The 16,542-nt window shown below is 47.8% G+C and overlaps 1 protein-coding gene across 1 annotated transcript in view; it reads right to left on the bottom strand.

The window, feature by feature from the left end:
• Positions 1-4,753: 4,753 nt before the first annotated feature.
• The window catches only part of Tbc1d5 (TBC1 domain family member 5), a 536,784-nt gene continuing 524,995 nt past the window's right edge, over positions 4,754-16,542 (bottom strand). Inside the window, 1 exon segment of the mRNA XM_047531151.1 lies at positions 4,754-8,549. Within this exon segment, the coding sequence (XP_047387107.1) occupies positions 8,256-8,549 (294 nt within the window). The 3' untranslated portion in view covers positions 4,754-8,255.

Here is a 16,542-nt window from a genome sequence, read left to right as displayed (position 1 = left end):
CCCATTCATCATTTGAAAGTGTACTGTTTAATCTCCATGTATTTATATAGTTTCTATAGGGTTTAATTGTATTGATTTCTAATTTCATTCCATTACCTAATAAGATGCAAAGAATTATACTTAATTTTTGTATTTACTAAGCGTTGCTTTGTGACCTAAAATATATTTTGGAGAAGTGTCCATGAGCCACTGAGAAGAAAGTGTATTCAGTTCTTGTTGGATGAAATAATTGTATACATGTCTGTTATGTCCATTTGATTTATAATATTTTTCAGGACCAAAGGATCTTTACCAAGTTTATGTCTGGATGACCTATCTAATGTTGGGAGGTGTGTTGAAATCACCCCGCATTATTGTACTAGAGTCTATATTTGAGGCTTCAATTTGAGTAGTCTCTTATATAATTAACTGTACCTGCCTTTGGGGCATAAATATTATATCTTGTTGGATTGTTCCCTTCATGAATATAAAGTGATCTTTGTCTCTTCTGATTTATTTTGATCTGAAGTCCACTTTTTCAGATATAAGAGTAGCTACTCCTGCTTTTGGGGGCTCCATTTACATGATATTTCAATTTCTATCGTTTCACTTTCAGCCTATGGCTACCTTTGCCTTTAAGGGGCATCTCTTGCAAACAACATACAGTTGGATCTTGTTTTTTCACTCTTTCTATTAGCCTGCCCACTGCCCCCGCCTTATTTCACTGGTGAGGAAATGGAGGTTTCCAGAGATGAGTATCTTGCTCAGAGTCCCCTCTTAACTAGGACAGTGACTGGATGTAGTCCTGGCATCTCCAGGGTGAGGCAGGTTAGCAGGGCGCAGGTGTCTGAGCACTAACATCTCATCAGATGCCAGGTAGCACTGGGCTCCGTCTCCCTCCAGTGTGTGAGCAGCCCTGGGGTTTGATCAAAGCTGGTCTGACTCTCTCCCTAGGATGAGGTTCATGAGAGTAGAAGCAAAGATGACAAAGAGGCTTGGGAAAGGCTGCTCTTCAAACTCTGGGGGAAGAAGGGACTTCCCATTCTGGTCCCCTGGGGTCGTCTTCTCATCCTCCCCTCTCCCCCTGCCACCACTCCTGGGGCATTGCCCATATTCCAGCGGCCCAGCTCAGCATTAGGCTGAGAAACTGTTTAGCTGTGTCTCTGCCCAGGAAGAAAAGATCTGGGCTTCCTGGCTAACCTCTGCCACATAATTCCCATCTAATTATTCTCACATAAGCATTTTCTGGGCCTTGCAGCTCTATGAGGACAGAGCCCTTATCTTTTCACTGCATGTCTCCAGTCCCAAGTATAGTGCTTGGCACATATTAGGTGCTCAGTAAATCAAAGTGAAGGACTAAGACTGAGACCTCTTTCCAAGAAGGGACATATAAACTCTGAACTTGGATATAAATGCATTCATTAGAAGATGGAGGGAAGGGGGGAGAGAGGAAGTAAGGCAAAAGTTGGGAAAGATGTATGGTCCCAAGATGAGAGAAATTTTAGATGAATCATGCTAGTTAGGAAAGTTGTCCCTTGCTACATAACCACCCACCCCAAAACTTAATGGCTTAAAATGATAGCTCATTATATTTGCTTGTGATTCTGTAATTTGGAAAAGCTGCAGGGGTGACAGCTTTTTATGCTCTGCCCAGTATCAACCGAGGCAAAACGATTCACTTTCAAGATGGCACACTAGGTTGTTGTAGGCTGTAGGCCGTTGTCACGTAGGCCTCCCCATGGAGCTGCGTGGGCTTCCTTGCAGCATGGCGGCCAGGAGCGAAGAGACCAGGAGTCGAAGCTGACAGTCATCTTGAGGCAGGGCACTGGAAACTGGTATTGTATCACTTCCTCCATATTATTCTACTGATCAAGGAGGCACAAGATGAGATTCCAGGGGCTCTTGATAGGAACGGGTCAAGAGGTTTTGGATTATTCTTTAAAACTATTACAGACGGCTTCCTGAAGGTGAGAAGTGAGCGGTTACTGGTCAGGTTTGGATGGAGTCTGGAAGCTCTGCAGTGTGGCTAGCACAGCCTTAGTCCACCTCAGGACTACTGAGGACTCCTCCTGCCCAACCTGTCCGTGAGCATGGCAGGTTGTGAACTTCAGAAGTGGCCCCAGCAACACTTTGCATCGTGTATGAAAGCTTGCTGTGTGGGCAACATGAAATACAGGAGTGGGATCGCCACAACTCAGTCCCATGGGCAGGACGCGTCTGGTGGAGCCTCATTAGGGAGCAGCGTGGCCACTGAGCCTGCTGCTTGGCAGGTATCAACAAGATCAGCGAGCAGGCTCTTGGGCCGAGGAAGGAGCTCGTGTGCTGCTTTGGTAGGAGGGCCAGTGGGGCTGGAGCAAGGAGCCACCCTGCATCCTGAGGGCTGAGAGAACAGCTCTTGGTCTGATCTTCTTTCAGGTGAGGGGTGAGCTGGAGAGTCAGAGGAACAAGGTCACTGGCCAGACCTGACAAGTGGGACCAGGCCTCCTCTGCAGCGGGATGGGAATGGATCTGACCGAGCTGTGGGGTGGACCAAGGACAGGGAGGCTGTGTGTGGAGCAGGAGGGCCTGGCTTGGCCAGCTGAATGGGACCACGCTGAGGAGGCAGGAGGTGGCAGTGCATGCACTGAGGACCAAGAATGTCATTGGAAGGGCAGTGAATGACAGTTCTTTACAAGGCATTTGTTGGTTGTGCTTCCCTTGGGAGCACTTTGGGGAGGTAACGCCCCCACAGCCCTATCCCCGCTTCAGTTATACTTTGTTAAATATCCTTTCATTTCTCTGAGACATGGGAGGGTTCCTGGCTACTTCCTGAACTTGGCCCATGAGTGTGCTCTGCTGATGGTCACTGGCGGTTCATCAAGTCCTCTACCAGGGGCCTGCCCCCTCCACAGCAAGTGCTGGTGGGCAGGTGCAACCTGTTTGGTCGCCATGAATCCACATTTCAACCAGTTTGCAGCATTTACTGAGCAGGAAATGGGAGTGCCTGTCACCCCTACAGAGGGACAGCTGACTTGGGCGAGCCCAGTCGTCTCACTTGAAGCCTCTGGGCTCCCTCCAGGCTGGGTGGAGGCTTTCCTCTGTACTCTGAGTCTCTAAATTTTTTTTCAGTGCTTTTTCCTTATATAGAAGCATGTCTCTTCCACCCTTTCCTGGTAACTTGAGGGACATTTTGTGTCTGAGCTCTCATGTAACCTCACACTTTGAGGGTGTCCATTTGAATATGCTGGAGGAGCAAGTGGACTGATGTTGAGTGAATCCTCTGGGTTGCGGTGCTGTCGCCGTTTCCCTTCCTGTGAGAACTACTGTCTCTTTTCACAAACAGATGAGCCTCTCTGTGCAGAAGTATCTTATGACACACATACAATATCCTCAAAAGGCTTCAAAATAAAAGTGGAACTGCCAGTAGCTCCTCCCAATAGGGCACTATTAGCTATGGGTAGTGCTCACTTACGGGAGTTGAGGTGGTCCTGGAACACAAAGGGGCCATTCTGACCCTTAGATGGGACTTGAGCAGTCCCTGTTCTTTCCTGACCATGGTGGAGGGAAGGAGCACCTTGGCAACCCTTCTTCTGCCAGGACTCCAGGCTCAGCCAACCTGGCACGTTGGCCTCCTCCCACTTTTGCTGGGGTGAGCCAGGCATGTCCCTCTGCCTGAATCAAGGGCCCAGGAGGGTAGGAGTGTTAGTTTGAGTTCCCCAGAAGCAGATCCTGAGAGAAGACTCGAGAGGGAAGGCAGCCAGCAACCTGAGCTTAACCTTGCCGGGGAGCTGTGGCCAGTCCCACCCCGGGGCCAGGGAACCTGTGCTCAGACTCCTCAGCCTTCAGTCCAGAGCTGTGCTGGGTGTCCCTCTCATTTTGCAGCAGCAGTGCAGTTTCCTGGGGCTCAGGCAGAGTCCCCAGGTGGAGGTGCACACGGGGCAGGATGAACTATAGCACTCAGTCTCGAGGTACATGGACAAGGCACTCCAGGCCCCAGTGGGGGAGCATATGTGGTTGTCACTGGCCTGGGGAAGTCAGGGTCACCCTCACTAGCATGAGCCCTGAGAGGTGCGCCAGACCCTCCACAGAGCCTGCAGGGAAGCGCTGTGACCCACAGGAGGGGAAGCGTGCAGGCTGGGGCTGGGCCACACGCATTCTCAGGTGCCACTGGCTTCCCGGGTCTACCTCAGCTGCGAAGGTTCCTCCCCACCACCCCGCCTCCGCTCTTCCTAGCTGTCACTTATGCTCTCAGCACCGCTCCTTTGATCTCACCCTTCACCAAAGCCTGTGCTGGACGTTAGGCTAGTAGGACACACTTGGTGCAGGGAGTGGGCAGGGGTGGAAGGCCTTTGGGGTAGCCCCCAAATGGTCTCTTGGCTCAGCAGGCGAAGCAGGAAGGCTGCCTCAGAGGTAGCTGGGCCTCTGGGGTGGAGGGAGAAAGGCTGTCCATGGAGAGGGTGGGACCCCATGATGTCCAGAATCGCCCTTGGGGCTGTTCACTTGCTGTATGCTTTAAACGAGTCATCCCTGCATGAGCCTCGTCACCCCATGAAATGGGTGACTAGGAATATCTTCAGATTGTAGGTGGGGAAACTGAGGCCCAGGAGGTTAAGCAACTTGCTGAACTTGGGGAGGATGGGACTGGTGTGAGGCCTGGGTCCCCTCCAGCGTGGAGGTGAGACCAGACAGTGCTGAGGCTGTGTGACTTCTGCTTTAGGGCTGGACAATGTCCACACCCCCACTTGACCTCAATGTGTGTTCACCCCACCTGGAAGAAGTCAAGCTACACCGTCAGTTCACATTAGTCTTTTATTATAACCATACTGAATGGGATCACTTTGCCAAAAGGATAAATCATTTCTTGTATCAGTTTGGGTTACAGCATAAAGAGGGATGAGAAAAGTGGTCTGTATGATGTAGATGGCGATACTGGGTAGTCCATGAATCAAATGAACTATGCCCCTGTGAGCAAAGGACCATGACTTTTATATTAACATGGTCTCCAGCTGGCTTACAGGACTTTGGGTTTCTTTCAGCACTATAAAAAGCTACTGAAAGTTAGCACTGAGAAAGTGGTTTGGCCAGTGAGGAGCCTGGCTGGCCAGCTGCTGTCCCCAGTCCACGTAGCCTCCCCTCCTGCCCCACGGCTGCGGCTGCTCCTGCTCTGGACACACAGGCAGGGCCAGGAGAATGTCTGCCGGGGAGGAGCGATGGAACCAGCCGTGTGCTCACGGGATGGCCATTCAGTGAGCTGGAGACAAGTCCTTCATCCACTCTCCTGTTCTGTAATGACCCCTGGGGGTGAGAGCTTAAAAAACAAAATGAAAATAATAAATTTGGATCAACTATGACAGGTTATTAGGAGACAGCATAACTGTCAGAGCTTTACATTTGCTCGGCATCTCTGACAAAGTAAAGGCAGTGCTCCTGCTAGTGGCAGGCACGGAGCCCTGTGGCAGCTTCCTTAGTGCTGCAAAGGACAGACGCCCGAGAGTGGGCCCAGCCCCATGTGAGAAGGTGCAGCACATTCGTTCTGCAGTGCTGTTCTTTACAGAGTGCAGTTAGCACTGAACATGAACAGGTCATTCTTGCAAGAATAATTCAGTATAACTGAAGGTTTAAAGTGTTCTATGACCTTGGCATACATACAATATAAGGCAAAGTAGGCTGATTTTCTTCCTCTAGTCTGTAATGTACAGATGCGTAATGCACAGATGATTTTTAACTCAGATTTCTGATCAGAGAGGAATGCATGAAACACATGGGGACATGTATAAAAAAAAGTAGATGACAGCGGGAATTAATCAAAGCTTAACGTATATAAAATGTAACTGCTAATAATCACGATATGCGAGAAATCCCACTGATTACCACAACTGTTAGAGAAACAAAAAGGTCTCATATATCCAGAATTAAAAAATATATATATAATTAAACATAAGTACCTGATAAAATAATAAAAAGGAACACATATTCTTTAGCACTGTAACTAATAAAAAATGCAAATGATGTTCACCAAAGAAGAATAAAAAAAAGTCACTTAGAAAATAACAATACTACTACAATGCTGTAACTCTGAAACTGGAATCTGAGGCTGTTGTTGCTTATGTGCCACAGGCTCCCCTCCTACGGTTCCTTTGAGAAGGGAGTGAGCGCACGCCTGAGTGCTCTCGTGGCACCAGCACAGAAGCCCAGGATGGAGAGGACACTCCCGTAGCTTATGTGCAGGGCTGGGAGTTTCTGGTGGTGATTAAGTGCCCAGCCAGTGGCAGGAAACCAGTTAGAACCTTCTTGGGTTGGTGGGTGGCAGTGGCTCTTGTGTGGCCAGTGACACCCAGCTATCCCTCTAGCTCTCAAGGCAAAGGAGACGCTGGAGTGAGCAGAGGACAGTGGCCTAGCGGTGTGGGTGGAGCCAGCTCTGTGGTCCTTTCAGTCTGTCCTGTGGCCCTGGCAGGACAGCTCTGTACTTCCTAGAACCAAACTCCTGACAACTTCCCAAGTCCTTTATGAGAAGGCGACCTCTGTATAGGTGTGAGGCTGCTCGCTGTGCGGGAACCCTGGAGCTTACAAAGTGTCACCATGGGGACGTGCACAGGAGCAGTTTACTCAGAGGTGCTGAGAGGACCAGACTCAGGAACCAGAGAGCTAATGAGTGCGACTGCTGAGCAGCTGCCCCGTGATGGAAGGCCAGACACCCTGCCATCTGGCAAAACCAGTTATTCACCTCACATGCTGGTGAGAGGGGATTTCTGTTAGAATTTAAGAACAAACTGTAGAGCTAATTAGAACCTCCTCTGCAGTGGCTGACTCAAGAGTCATCACCATTTTCTTAGAGATCGAGTGGGAAATCATGTCATTATCACATTTGTCTATAGAGAAATATATGGTTAGCAGTGGGAGGGACATAAACAGTGTCTTCCTTCAGACTTAGCTTTTCATTTAAAGTCACCATGAAGGCCGCCACTGCCCATGCCATCTGCTGAGGAGAAGCCTGGAGAGCAAGGCCTCCCTGCAAGGGCTGCTCTTCACTGATGGAAGAAGGACCCTGTGTCCATCTGCAGTCCCTACTTGTCCCTGGCAGAATGCCTGCTCAGGTGCAGGGGAGAAGTGTCCTTCTTGGGCCCTTCTTATTTACAAAGTGAAACAGCTTAGGTGATCTGTGTGTCCATGATGGCTTTCTAAGCTGCCAACCGAGGGCCATGGTACCCAGGACCGTGGGAGTTCACAGCTGAGCACAGGCCCTGTGGTTCCAGGCTGCCAGGGGATGAGTTGAAACCCCGTGTCCTCCCAAGTGCCTGGAATGTTCTCTAGGAAGCCCTGCTCCCTACAGAAAGGATTCCAGGTCCAATTCCCTGTCACTGCTTCCTTAAGGCCATTGAGGGGTTCTGACTAGATGGGAATGAACAAGGCTTTTCCCCTGTACTTCTCAGTTCAACGTAGCTCTGAAACCATAGAAACTTCACCAGGAAACTGTCTGAAAGATGTATATCCCTTAAGTCAGGGTCACTTTTTTTAAATTAAAGGATATTAATATCCTTGCAACATGTGAAGTCAGTACAGTAAAGATAGCTTAAAGTGACCTTGCTTTTGATAAAACATTCTAAAAATTGAAATACAATTGTTTGAGGAACCATGATAAGGCTGACCTCTATTTAGCCTGAGGATTATAAATGTCTTTAACAAATCGAAAGAATCTAAAACCATACCATACCTCAAAATGACTCCTAAGTTTAGACCCAATTTCTAAAAATCATAACTTTGAGAGGTCAGTAATTGAGTAATGGGATTTTCCACGTCCTGGAATCCCTTGTTCTAGTTCATTCTATTGCACTTGGCTCTGCTATATGGCTTCCCAAGGTACGAACTAAATTATATGAGACAGATTTCCACAGAGTAAGTTCTCTGGATAGCAACCGCTTTCCCTGTGGCTGACACTTTGAGGAAGGAAAGATGTCCAACTCCTCCTCCTCCTCAAGGTAACTGCTGGCATTGTCAGACCCTCTTAGCTGGGGAGGAGGAGATGGGAAAAGTGGTTCTGACTGACTTGGTCTTTTCTGAGAGTGTGGTTCCGGGTACTTAATCTGGCTCTAATTCAGAGCAAGGATGGGGAGGGTCAGGTAAGGGCCCAGAAAGTCCTGTCTGCATTTTGGTGAGCACTGGTTTGTGTGCTGTGGTTGTGTTTGCTTCTTCTAAAGGGTTCCAACGGACTGTACCAATGCCCAATGCATGCCAGGGAAGAAGCACTGGCTTTAGAGGGGTCTCCTTGGGGAGGCCTCCGAGGGGGGGAGATGCCTATGTCAGATGTCCAGGGGGCTCACAATGGTGAAGCCGGAGTCCTTGCTGCTGTCGTCATCAGGGCTGGAGCTGGGGTTGCTGGAAGATGCTGAGGCGGGACCCATCAGGGGATCTGAGAACACCAAGGGAGAGCAGGCCAGGGTCCGGCTTTTCCCCGATGTACTTTTGAGGGTGCGAAGAGGCTGAGCCTGACCCGGGAAGTGCCCCTTGGCACTGCCCCCTTCATCTTCTTTCGAAACCAGGATGAAGTCATCAGAGCCCCCTCTGTCTGGGAGCCCAGGAGCTTCTGCAGAAGCCTGTGAAATGGAGAACAGGTAGATGAAGAGAAAAACCAGGAAAGAACAGGGCAGAGGGCCTGTGGTCCGTGAGGCCTCTCTGGAAAGCCAGGCTGCCTTGCCCCAGGTTTTGCCTGGTTCTCTGCTCTCAGGCCCTGGCGCTCAGCAGTGATGCAGGGTCCTGAGCGTGCTGCACAGCCCCCTGAAGCAGAATGCTGGCTTTCCAAGGTAAAAAAGCCAACTTCTTCCCTGACAGGATGCCTGGGCTCAATGGCAGCCCTACTGTCTCATGTGGGATCCAAGTACAAATCCCTCATCCTCCCTAAGCTTTAATGATCTCATCTGTGAAGTGGTGATAAGGATCCTGTCTCCCTCCAAGTGTGGGGTCACAGTGAAGCAAGGTGATGTTTGTGCAGATGTGAACCTAATAAGACTGCTCCCTCGTGGGAGCTTCCACATCTGGAGTGGCTTGACTACCGCACGCTGCTTCTCTCCTCATATGTTCAGTACGTACGCATGTGAGCATCTCCTGGGGCAATGGTGGTAACTGGGAGGTTCCAGCAGTGGGAAAACCAAGAATGGCAAGCAAGTGCCAGGTGTAAGGCCAAAGGTAGAGAGAATCACTTTAGCCTCTAATTATCTTCCTTCCTTCTTAAGCAATTATAAGTGGCTTGTGATTTTTTTTTTTTTTTTTTTTTTTGTTAACATCCATGAACACAGATAAAGGTTTTGGGTTAACAAAGCTATAATTTGACCAAGGTTGTCCAATGGCTGCTGGTAGAAAAGCACCTTGTCCAGGGTGATGTACACTGACCCAGTACCCACGCCTGCCTACTCCCCACAGCATGGGTAGAACTAGTGCACGTTCTAAAGTCTTAAGAGATACATGGAGCCCCTCGGCTGGAGGTGCCCCTGGGGCCATCCCTGGGCTGTGCAGAGCCTGGAGAGGGAGTCAGCAGCACTTGCTGTCAAGGCCCCTATCCAAATCTCATGTCTTCCTTAACAATGTAGGGGCGAGTGATTGGATAACGAGTCAGGGGCCGCCCACCTCTGACACCCATTGCTGTGTGCAACAGTCAGCTGAAGAGCATGAGCAAGTTGCCTTAAGATCACAGCAGGCCCTGCGGCTCCCCACCTCTAATTCTCAAGCTGCTGAAAATCTGCAAACATATCTATCCCTACAAAGATGAAGAGAAACAACATGTGACACTCTGGGAGAAGGGGACATGACTGGAAATGGCACTCATTGATAGTTTGATAGAGGACTGTCTTTTTCCTGAGTTGGCAGGAAGGACATCAAATCTCATCCTCATTACTGGGGCACTGGCGAGAGTGTGTTGCCCTGGGAATGGCGCTCCTCCTGTACACACCTTGCTCTAAGCACCCAAGCCCCTGGGAGTCGGCACGAGGCTGCTTCCTACGCCCACAGGTGGACCCACTGTTTGTATGACTGGTGTCTTGCACTGTAGATCACGAGAACCTTGAATTCTTATAACATGGGTTTCTAGCTGGAATGCTATTTGGTAGAGCCTATTTTTCGAGTAGTACTGCTACTTCAGGGACAGCATGATCACCTAGAGTGGAGACAGTGGAAAGGCTCTGAAGACGGGGGACACTTTCCAAAGTCTGTGACTAGAAGTAAATATGGTTCTTCCCATTATTCTAATTATCTGCCCTGTTTCCCCCAGGTCCCAGATAAGGATCACGGAGTCACAGAGTGGCTTAGACAATGCAAGTTACAGCTGACAGGGCCTTGGTGATCCCTACACATTTAATTGTGTTCTTTTATTATCCCCCTCAATATTACAGATCAAGAAAGGAGCCCCAGAGAGGGGCCCTGGTCACTTGGTCAACATCACAAAGCAACTTAAAGGCCTCCACTCTTCTGCATTACCTGCAGTTTTTTATCTAGACACAAAGAGGATTCCTCATGACTTTCCATAGCAGTCTTAACTATACCAGGTACCATTTATATAATTTACAGAAGTTTTGTAAATTTCTAGATCAGTCCTCTTTTCATGCTACACAGGTAGGTACTGTATAATTGGAAAAGATTTTCAACCTGTCAAATACCAGTAAAGCTAAAAAATCCCACAAAGTTCTGCCTTACACTGTGGTGTGAAGAACAGACCCTCCAGGAGAGGGTCGGATCCCCTGCTTCCTTTGTCTGGAGAGCCACTGCTCTGGGATCTGCCCAGTGCGCTCCTTACCAGGTGAGTGAAAAGCCTTTCTTCACTCTGATCTCCTGTTGTACCCGCTGCCTTCCTGGCAGACTCAGCAGCTCTGAATATTTTGTTTGGAAGTTTCCCCCAGCTTGGTCAGTAGTGCCAGACTCTCGAGTTGACTAACAAATTTGTGGTAATCGAGTTGAGGAGGCCCTTAGTCAGGAAAGCTCACACGAAGGTCAGTTAGAACTCTGACCTGGCCAAAGGGGAGGCTGGTAGGGGATGCCTGACTGCAGAATCCTTGGCAGATCTACAGCAAGGCAAAAAACCAAATCCCGGAGCTCCAGAGGGAGGTGTGGCTTTTTGATATTCTGAAACACCTGCCCCCAGTTTTATAATTTTATAGTTTCAACGTTCTGAAATCCTTTGACAGTGGACCAAGTTAAAAAATTATTCCAGGTAAAGAGTTGTGGGATGTGCATTTGGACCAACCATTTCTGCCAGCCCTAAGTAGCTAAGGGTGACTAGGCGTCCACACTGAGGAGAGCCAACGAGGGTGTTTCCATCACTGGTAGATGAAGGCTATTTGCCAATAACTAAGAAACATAGTCTTTGGTCACAGTACAATCTGGGGGACTAGGTGAAATGGTCTGAGGATGGGTCCCTAAATTGTAATACTATTTTGCAACTAGATTTGTTAGAGGAGAGGAACTAGTATGAAGTTCCCCATGTACAGTGCTTTTTGGCCTTATTTCAGAATCAGGGACTCCAAAATTAAATTAACCAGTCTTCTTTGACTAAGAGCAGTCCTCTGGAGGATGCTGCACCCAGGTAAAGCTCTGCCAGAGCCTTTCCCTGATCTGGGGAAAGTGATGTGCAGGTGGATCAGCCTCTTCTCTACACTCTGAGCCTCAGCCCCTTTCTCTGGAGGCCTCTTCCAGGGCCTCTGCACCTAGCTCATCCCCAAACCTCCAAACCCTCCTCTTCCTGACAGCACCATGAGACATGGGACCACTGATTGGTTCCCGATGGAGAGAGAAATCTAACTTAGTACATGTGCCTTTCAGCACTAGACTTTATAACTGGAAGGCACATGGTCAAGTCTGAGGCTCACCCAGGAAGGTTTGTCACTCTTAAAAGAGATACTTTTAATATCCACCCACATTAAGTTGCAGGTTGTAAAAGCTGACTGGAGAAGAAAAATTGTGCTAGCAGAGGCAAGAAAGCAAGCCATCAAGCAGCAAGCTAGGGAGTCTGACAACCAGGTTCAGCTACTTGCTGGACAACCAGTCCCAGAAGCCCTTCCTGAATGGGCAAGTCAGAGTTGAGCATTAGATGCTCCTCAAAGGGATGCCGGAAGCTGGCCAACTCCCAGTTAACTGGAGCAAACTGAGGGAAATTCAGCAGAGGACAGATGAAAACCCTTTGGCTTTCATGCAGAGGGCTGAAAGAATATCTTCAGAGAAACATCCCATGGATTCCTGAGGGGGACAGTAGCCAGACCGTGCCAGGAACCTACTTCATATCTCAGAGTATCCCTGATGTCTGGAGAAAACTCCAAAAATTGACTGTGAGTCCAGAAACTAACTCTCCTGAACTTGTGAATATTGCCTTTAAGGTTTTCACCAACAGATGAGGCTGAAGAAGAGGAAGAAACAGGCTGCTCTATTGACAGTTGCCCTCCAGGTAACCCTGAAGGAAGAAAGAAGCCACCATGGGACACATTGGCCACCAGCAAATATGGGACTTAAGTAGTGTGAGTTTTGCCAATAGGGATATTGGGAGAGGGTTGAGGACAAACCCAACTGCTATTACTTCCCCTCCCAGAAGATGAAGACTGATGAAGTCAGAGAGCTCCTTATTTGGCTCCCTTCACTGGATACGATAGCCACAAAAAGTGCCCATAAAAGGGGCATCGGATGTGGAAGCGGGGTAAGCAAAGGGTTGCTTGAGCCTCTGACCTGGGAGGGGGGTTGAAAGGCTTTAAAGCACTCATTCCTGCGTGCTAGGACCCCATTCCCCTTTGAGGAGGAGGATTCTTAACCAAACTGAGGGCAATGCTTCATCTTCAGCAGTACAGGATGGAAATACAGGTCCCTAAGGGTTGTGGCATTGAGCTCACAGCGCTACTTTGTAAACACCAACAGTACCCAAACTGTCCCTGAAAATGTCCTGACTTGTCAAACCTAGGTCTGGGTACAAGGATGAGTGGGATAAACTATCAGTGCCAAACCTGTAAAGGTCATCTTAAACCAACAGCTGGCCTTGAGTAAAACTACCTCTTCCGGAACCTGAGGCCATGGCTGGAATCAAGCCTGTGCTTCATCGACTTCCCAGGAAGAATTTTCTTCTTTTTTTAAAAAAATTTGATGATGTTTACTTTTTTAAAAAAAATGTTTTAGTTGTCAATGGACCTTTATTTTGTTTATATATATGTGGTGCTGAGGATTGAACCCAGTGCCTCACAAGGTAGGCAAGTGCTCTACCACTGAGCCACAACCCCAGTCCCTCTTCTTTCAAGATTTTTGTGGTTCTTAGTACTGGAGGGGCAAGGTCAAGGGGCTGAATTTGGTGATGGTCTTCTTGTTAAGCAGGATTTAATATAAGCCTGCAGGCTGCCCTCTCTTTTTCCCATCCTGCTGGTTAAAAAAACCAAGGACAGGACTGACAAGTAATTGGTGAAGCTGTGCGAGACATGTACCCTGTAGTTCCCAATCCCTCTGTCTTATTAGCTAATGTTCTCAGGTCTGTAAGTATGACACAGTTCTAGATTTAAAGGACATTTTCATTTGTATCCTGCTGGTCTCTGGGTCCCAGGAGTTGTCTGCCTTCACATGAGGGGACCCTCAGACATCAAAATAGTACTGCCCAACAGTGATTCCAAAGTTCCCCACCATTTTGGGGGAAATCTTGAACAGGGACTCAAGGGAACTAAGTGTGGAGACTAATTGTAAGCCCGTCTAAGGAGGCTTCAGATAAAGACAGTAACGGCTTGAAATTTCTTAGCTAGAAAGGACTACAGATTCCCTCAAGGACAACATAGGCTTCTCCAAGGAAGAAAACTGGCCATCTGCCAGTTAGCTCCTCCAAAACCACAGAAGCTGCTATGGAAATTCTCAGGCATGGCAGGCTTCTGCCCTATTTGAATTCTCAACTTCGAGTTAATTACAGAGTTCCTGTATGACAAACTACAGGGAAAGAGACTGAGTTCTCTGAATGAGAGACAGTGTAATCAAGGAAATGCTGATGACTGTTTTGCCAGATGCAAATGAGCCATTTGATATGTGCTTGAGATTCCCACTTGGATATATTAACTCAGATGCTGGGTCCCCTAAGAAATCGGTGATCAAAACCACTGGATACTGTGTCTCAGGAACATCCACCATGCTTAAGGGCAGTCGTTGGCATCTTTTAGGGAATCGAAGGCTGTCACTGGCTGACAGTGGTCACTTGCTCTGTTGGTAGACTCCCCACCATGACTCTAAAACCTTGCCAGGCATTTAACCCCAGCCACTCTGCTGCCTGTATTACAAGAACCATTAGCGCGTGACTGCTGGGAAATGATAGACCAGGTGCACTTGAGCAGCTTTGAGGTTAATGGCTAGTGTCAGACAGGACATGCCATGCTCTCTCTCCACGAGACCACTGAGGCACAAGGCTAAAGTAACAGCCCTCACTCAGGCACTGAGATTAGGAAAAGGGAGGCACTAACCTTACGTACACAGTCCAGCTATGCCTTCTCAGTGATCCATGGCTAATGGGGCAATCTCACAAGGTGGAGGCCTCCTCAGTGCTAACACTTCACTATGGATGGGGATCCTCAGACTGCTTCAGGCAGTAAACAACCCTAAGAAGGTAGCTGTTATATACGGCAGAGGACATCTGAGGGGAGGCCCAGGAATAAGAAAAGGAAACCACACAGCTGCTGCTGTGGCTGAATGTGCAGCTTGTCTAGAGACCTTCCAGTTGCCTTCGAGTCCTCCCTCCTACACAGAGGAGAGGTCCTGTCTTAGGGGGGTGGATGACAGACAAATAAGGTCGCTAAAAAAGGTGGTCTAGGTGATTATACAACTGGCTTCCTGAAGTAATAAGGACCCCAGGCTTAAAGGAGATCATAGTAAAATGAGAACACTGTGTATATTACCAAAAAACTACATTCAAACAAGGCCTCCTGTACCCCATTGGCTAAGATGCTGCCCCAGGAGGCAGGAGGTATACTTTAGTTTTTATGCATACTTTTACCAGGTAGATAGAAGCCCTGCCCCTGCAGACTGGAAAAAGCAAGAGAAGTTATAAAATGACTCTAAGGGAAATCTATCCAAATGTGACAATGGGCCTACTTTGCTTCAAAGTAGTGCTGGTGTTTCCAAGATGCTTGGAATACAATGGAGACTTTGGTCATATGGCAACATAGAAAGGGCCAATTGCAAGCTCAAGATTATCTAGGTCAAAAAAAGCTCAAGAAAACCTGTAAAGTTCTTAGCTGTTGCTCTGACCTACACTGAAGCTACTCCCAAAGGGAAGCTCAAGTTCAGCCTCTTTCAGACGTGGAATGGAAATCCTTTCCCAGAGGCACTGGTTCTGAAATATAGCCTGATATGGAACCTGACTTGGCAATAAGATACGATTTACCTAGGGTAGATGATGGTTACCCTTCAAAGATGAATAATCCCAAGAATTCCTCTCTTATAAACAATTGGATCCCCTAAAGACCCACTGAACCCAACTTCTACTGGGTGTTAATCTTACTGACTATTCACTCTTAAATTGTAAGGTCTAATTCCCTGGATTCATCACACCAGAGAAAAGAGGGTCCTGGAACGGGAAGAGTTGGATAAGTCTGGAAATGCCCCTCCTATAGACTGGGACCCACATGGAAATGAAGACCAAACAAATATAGCTAAGCAATAAATGGTCTTTGTACCTTACTTTTTTGTTGGAGAGTTTGTCTTCTATAATAGTTAGGCAGATACTATCCTGAAGATAAGCAGCTTAGACTATACATGATTTCACTCATGTTATTGACAATCGTCTATTCTTGGCTACATTTTGTCATACCCCAGGAAACTGATGTTTGTTTTTCTGACCTGGTGTTCACATGGAAAGAACTATGCTCTCCCAAACACTGAATAAGGCAGGAATTTAATGGACTCTTGGATATGTCATCCAAAATCCTCTTGATAACCTTGATTCTTTGATTTTTCCTGTGGCCAACTTTTATATGGGTCTTTATTGTGTAATATACCACTAAAGTAATATACCAAGTAAGGATAATCACCAAAACTCCACGTACCCTCCCCTTGGTTTTAACTTCTCCATAGAGAAGCTTGAGTTTTGCCATATACCCTGAGGTTATAAATTGTCCTGAGTACATCAATACTGCTATAGTCAATGAATTATTTAAAATATTTCCCAATAACAGCTCAGTTAGATTCTCTATAAGGGAAAACCAACATAAATATGAGGCTCCAGCTTTCTGGGACTAACTGGATTGAGTCTGCCAAGGAGGTTACAGCAACCTTTCCCTCTGTATGGCCTACCTGAGGCTCAATATTTGGAGTACTCAGAGTCTACACATCTCCTATGGTAAATCTCTAGAGGTTTGTTTAGTAACTCCAGACTCTTACCTTGGCTCTTAACAAATAGAACACTGACCAAAAGCTCAAAGGCCACTGCCACCAGTTACAAAACCCTGGGTTAAGCCAATTCTGGAGCCCTTGCCCCTGGGACTCAGAGCTCAGTTTAAATAATTGATTGGGAATCCCATGTGCTGACAGGATTTCTGCTTGTTTGTGGGGGCTCTGAAGGAGCCCCATGAGCATATACATGGCTGGAGGGCTGGAGAACAG

The sequence above is a fragment of the Sciurus carolinensis genome, chromosome 17 (assembly GCF_902686445.1).
Source record: "Sciurus carolinensis chromosome 17, mSciCar1.2, whole genome shotgun sequence".
NCBI classification, from domain to species: Eukaryota; Metazoa; Chordata; class Mammalia; order Rodentia; family Sciuridae; genus Sciurus; species Sciurus carolinensis.
The sequence above is the reverse complement of the archived record's forward strand: the minus strand, read 5'-3'. Positions and strand labels throughout refer to the sequence as shown.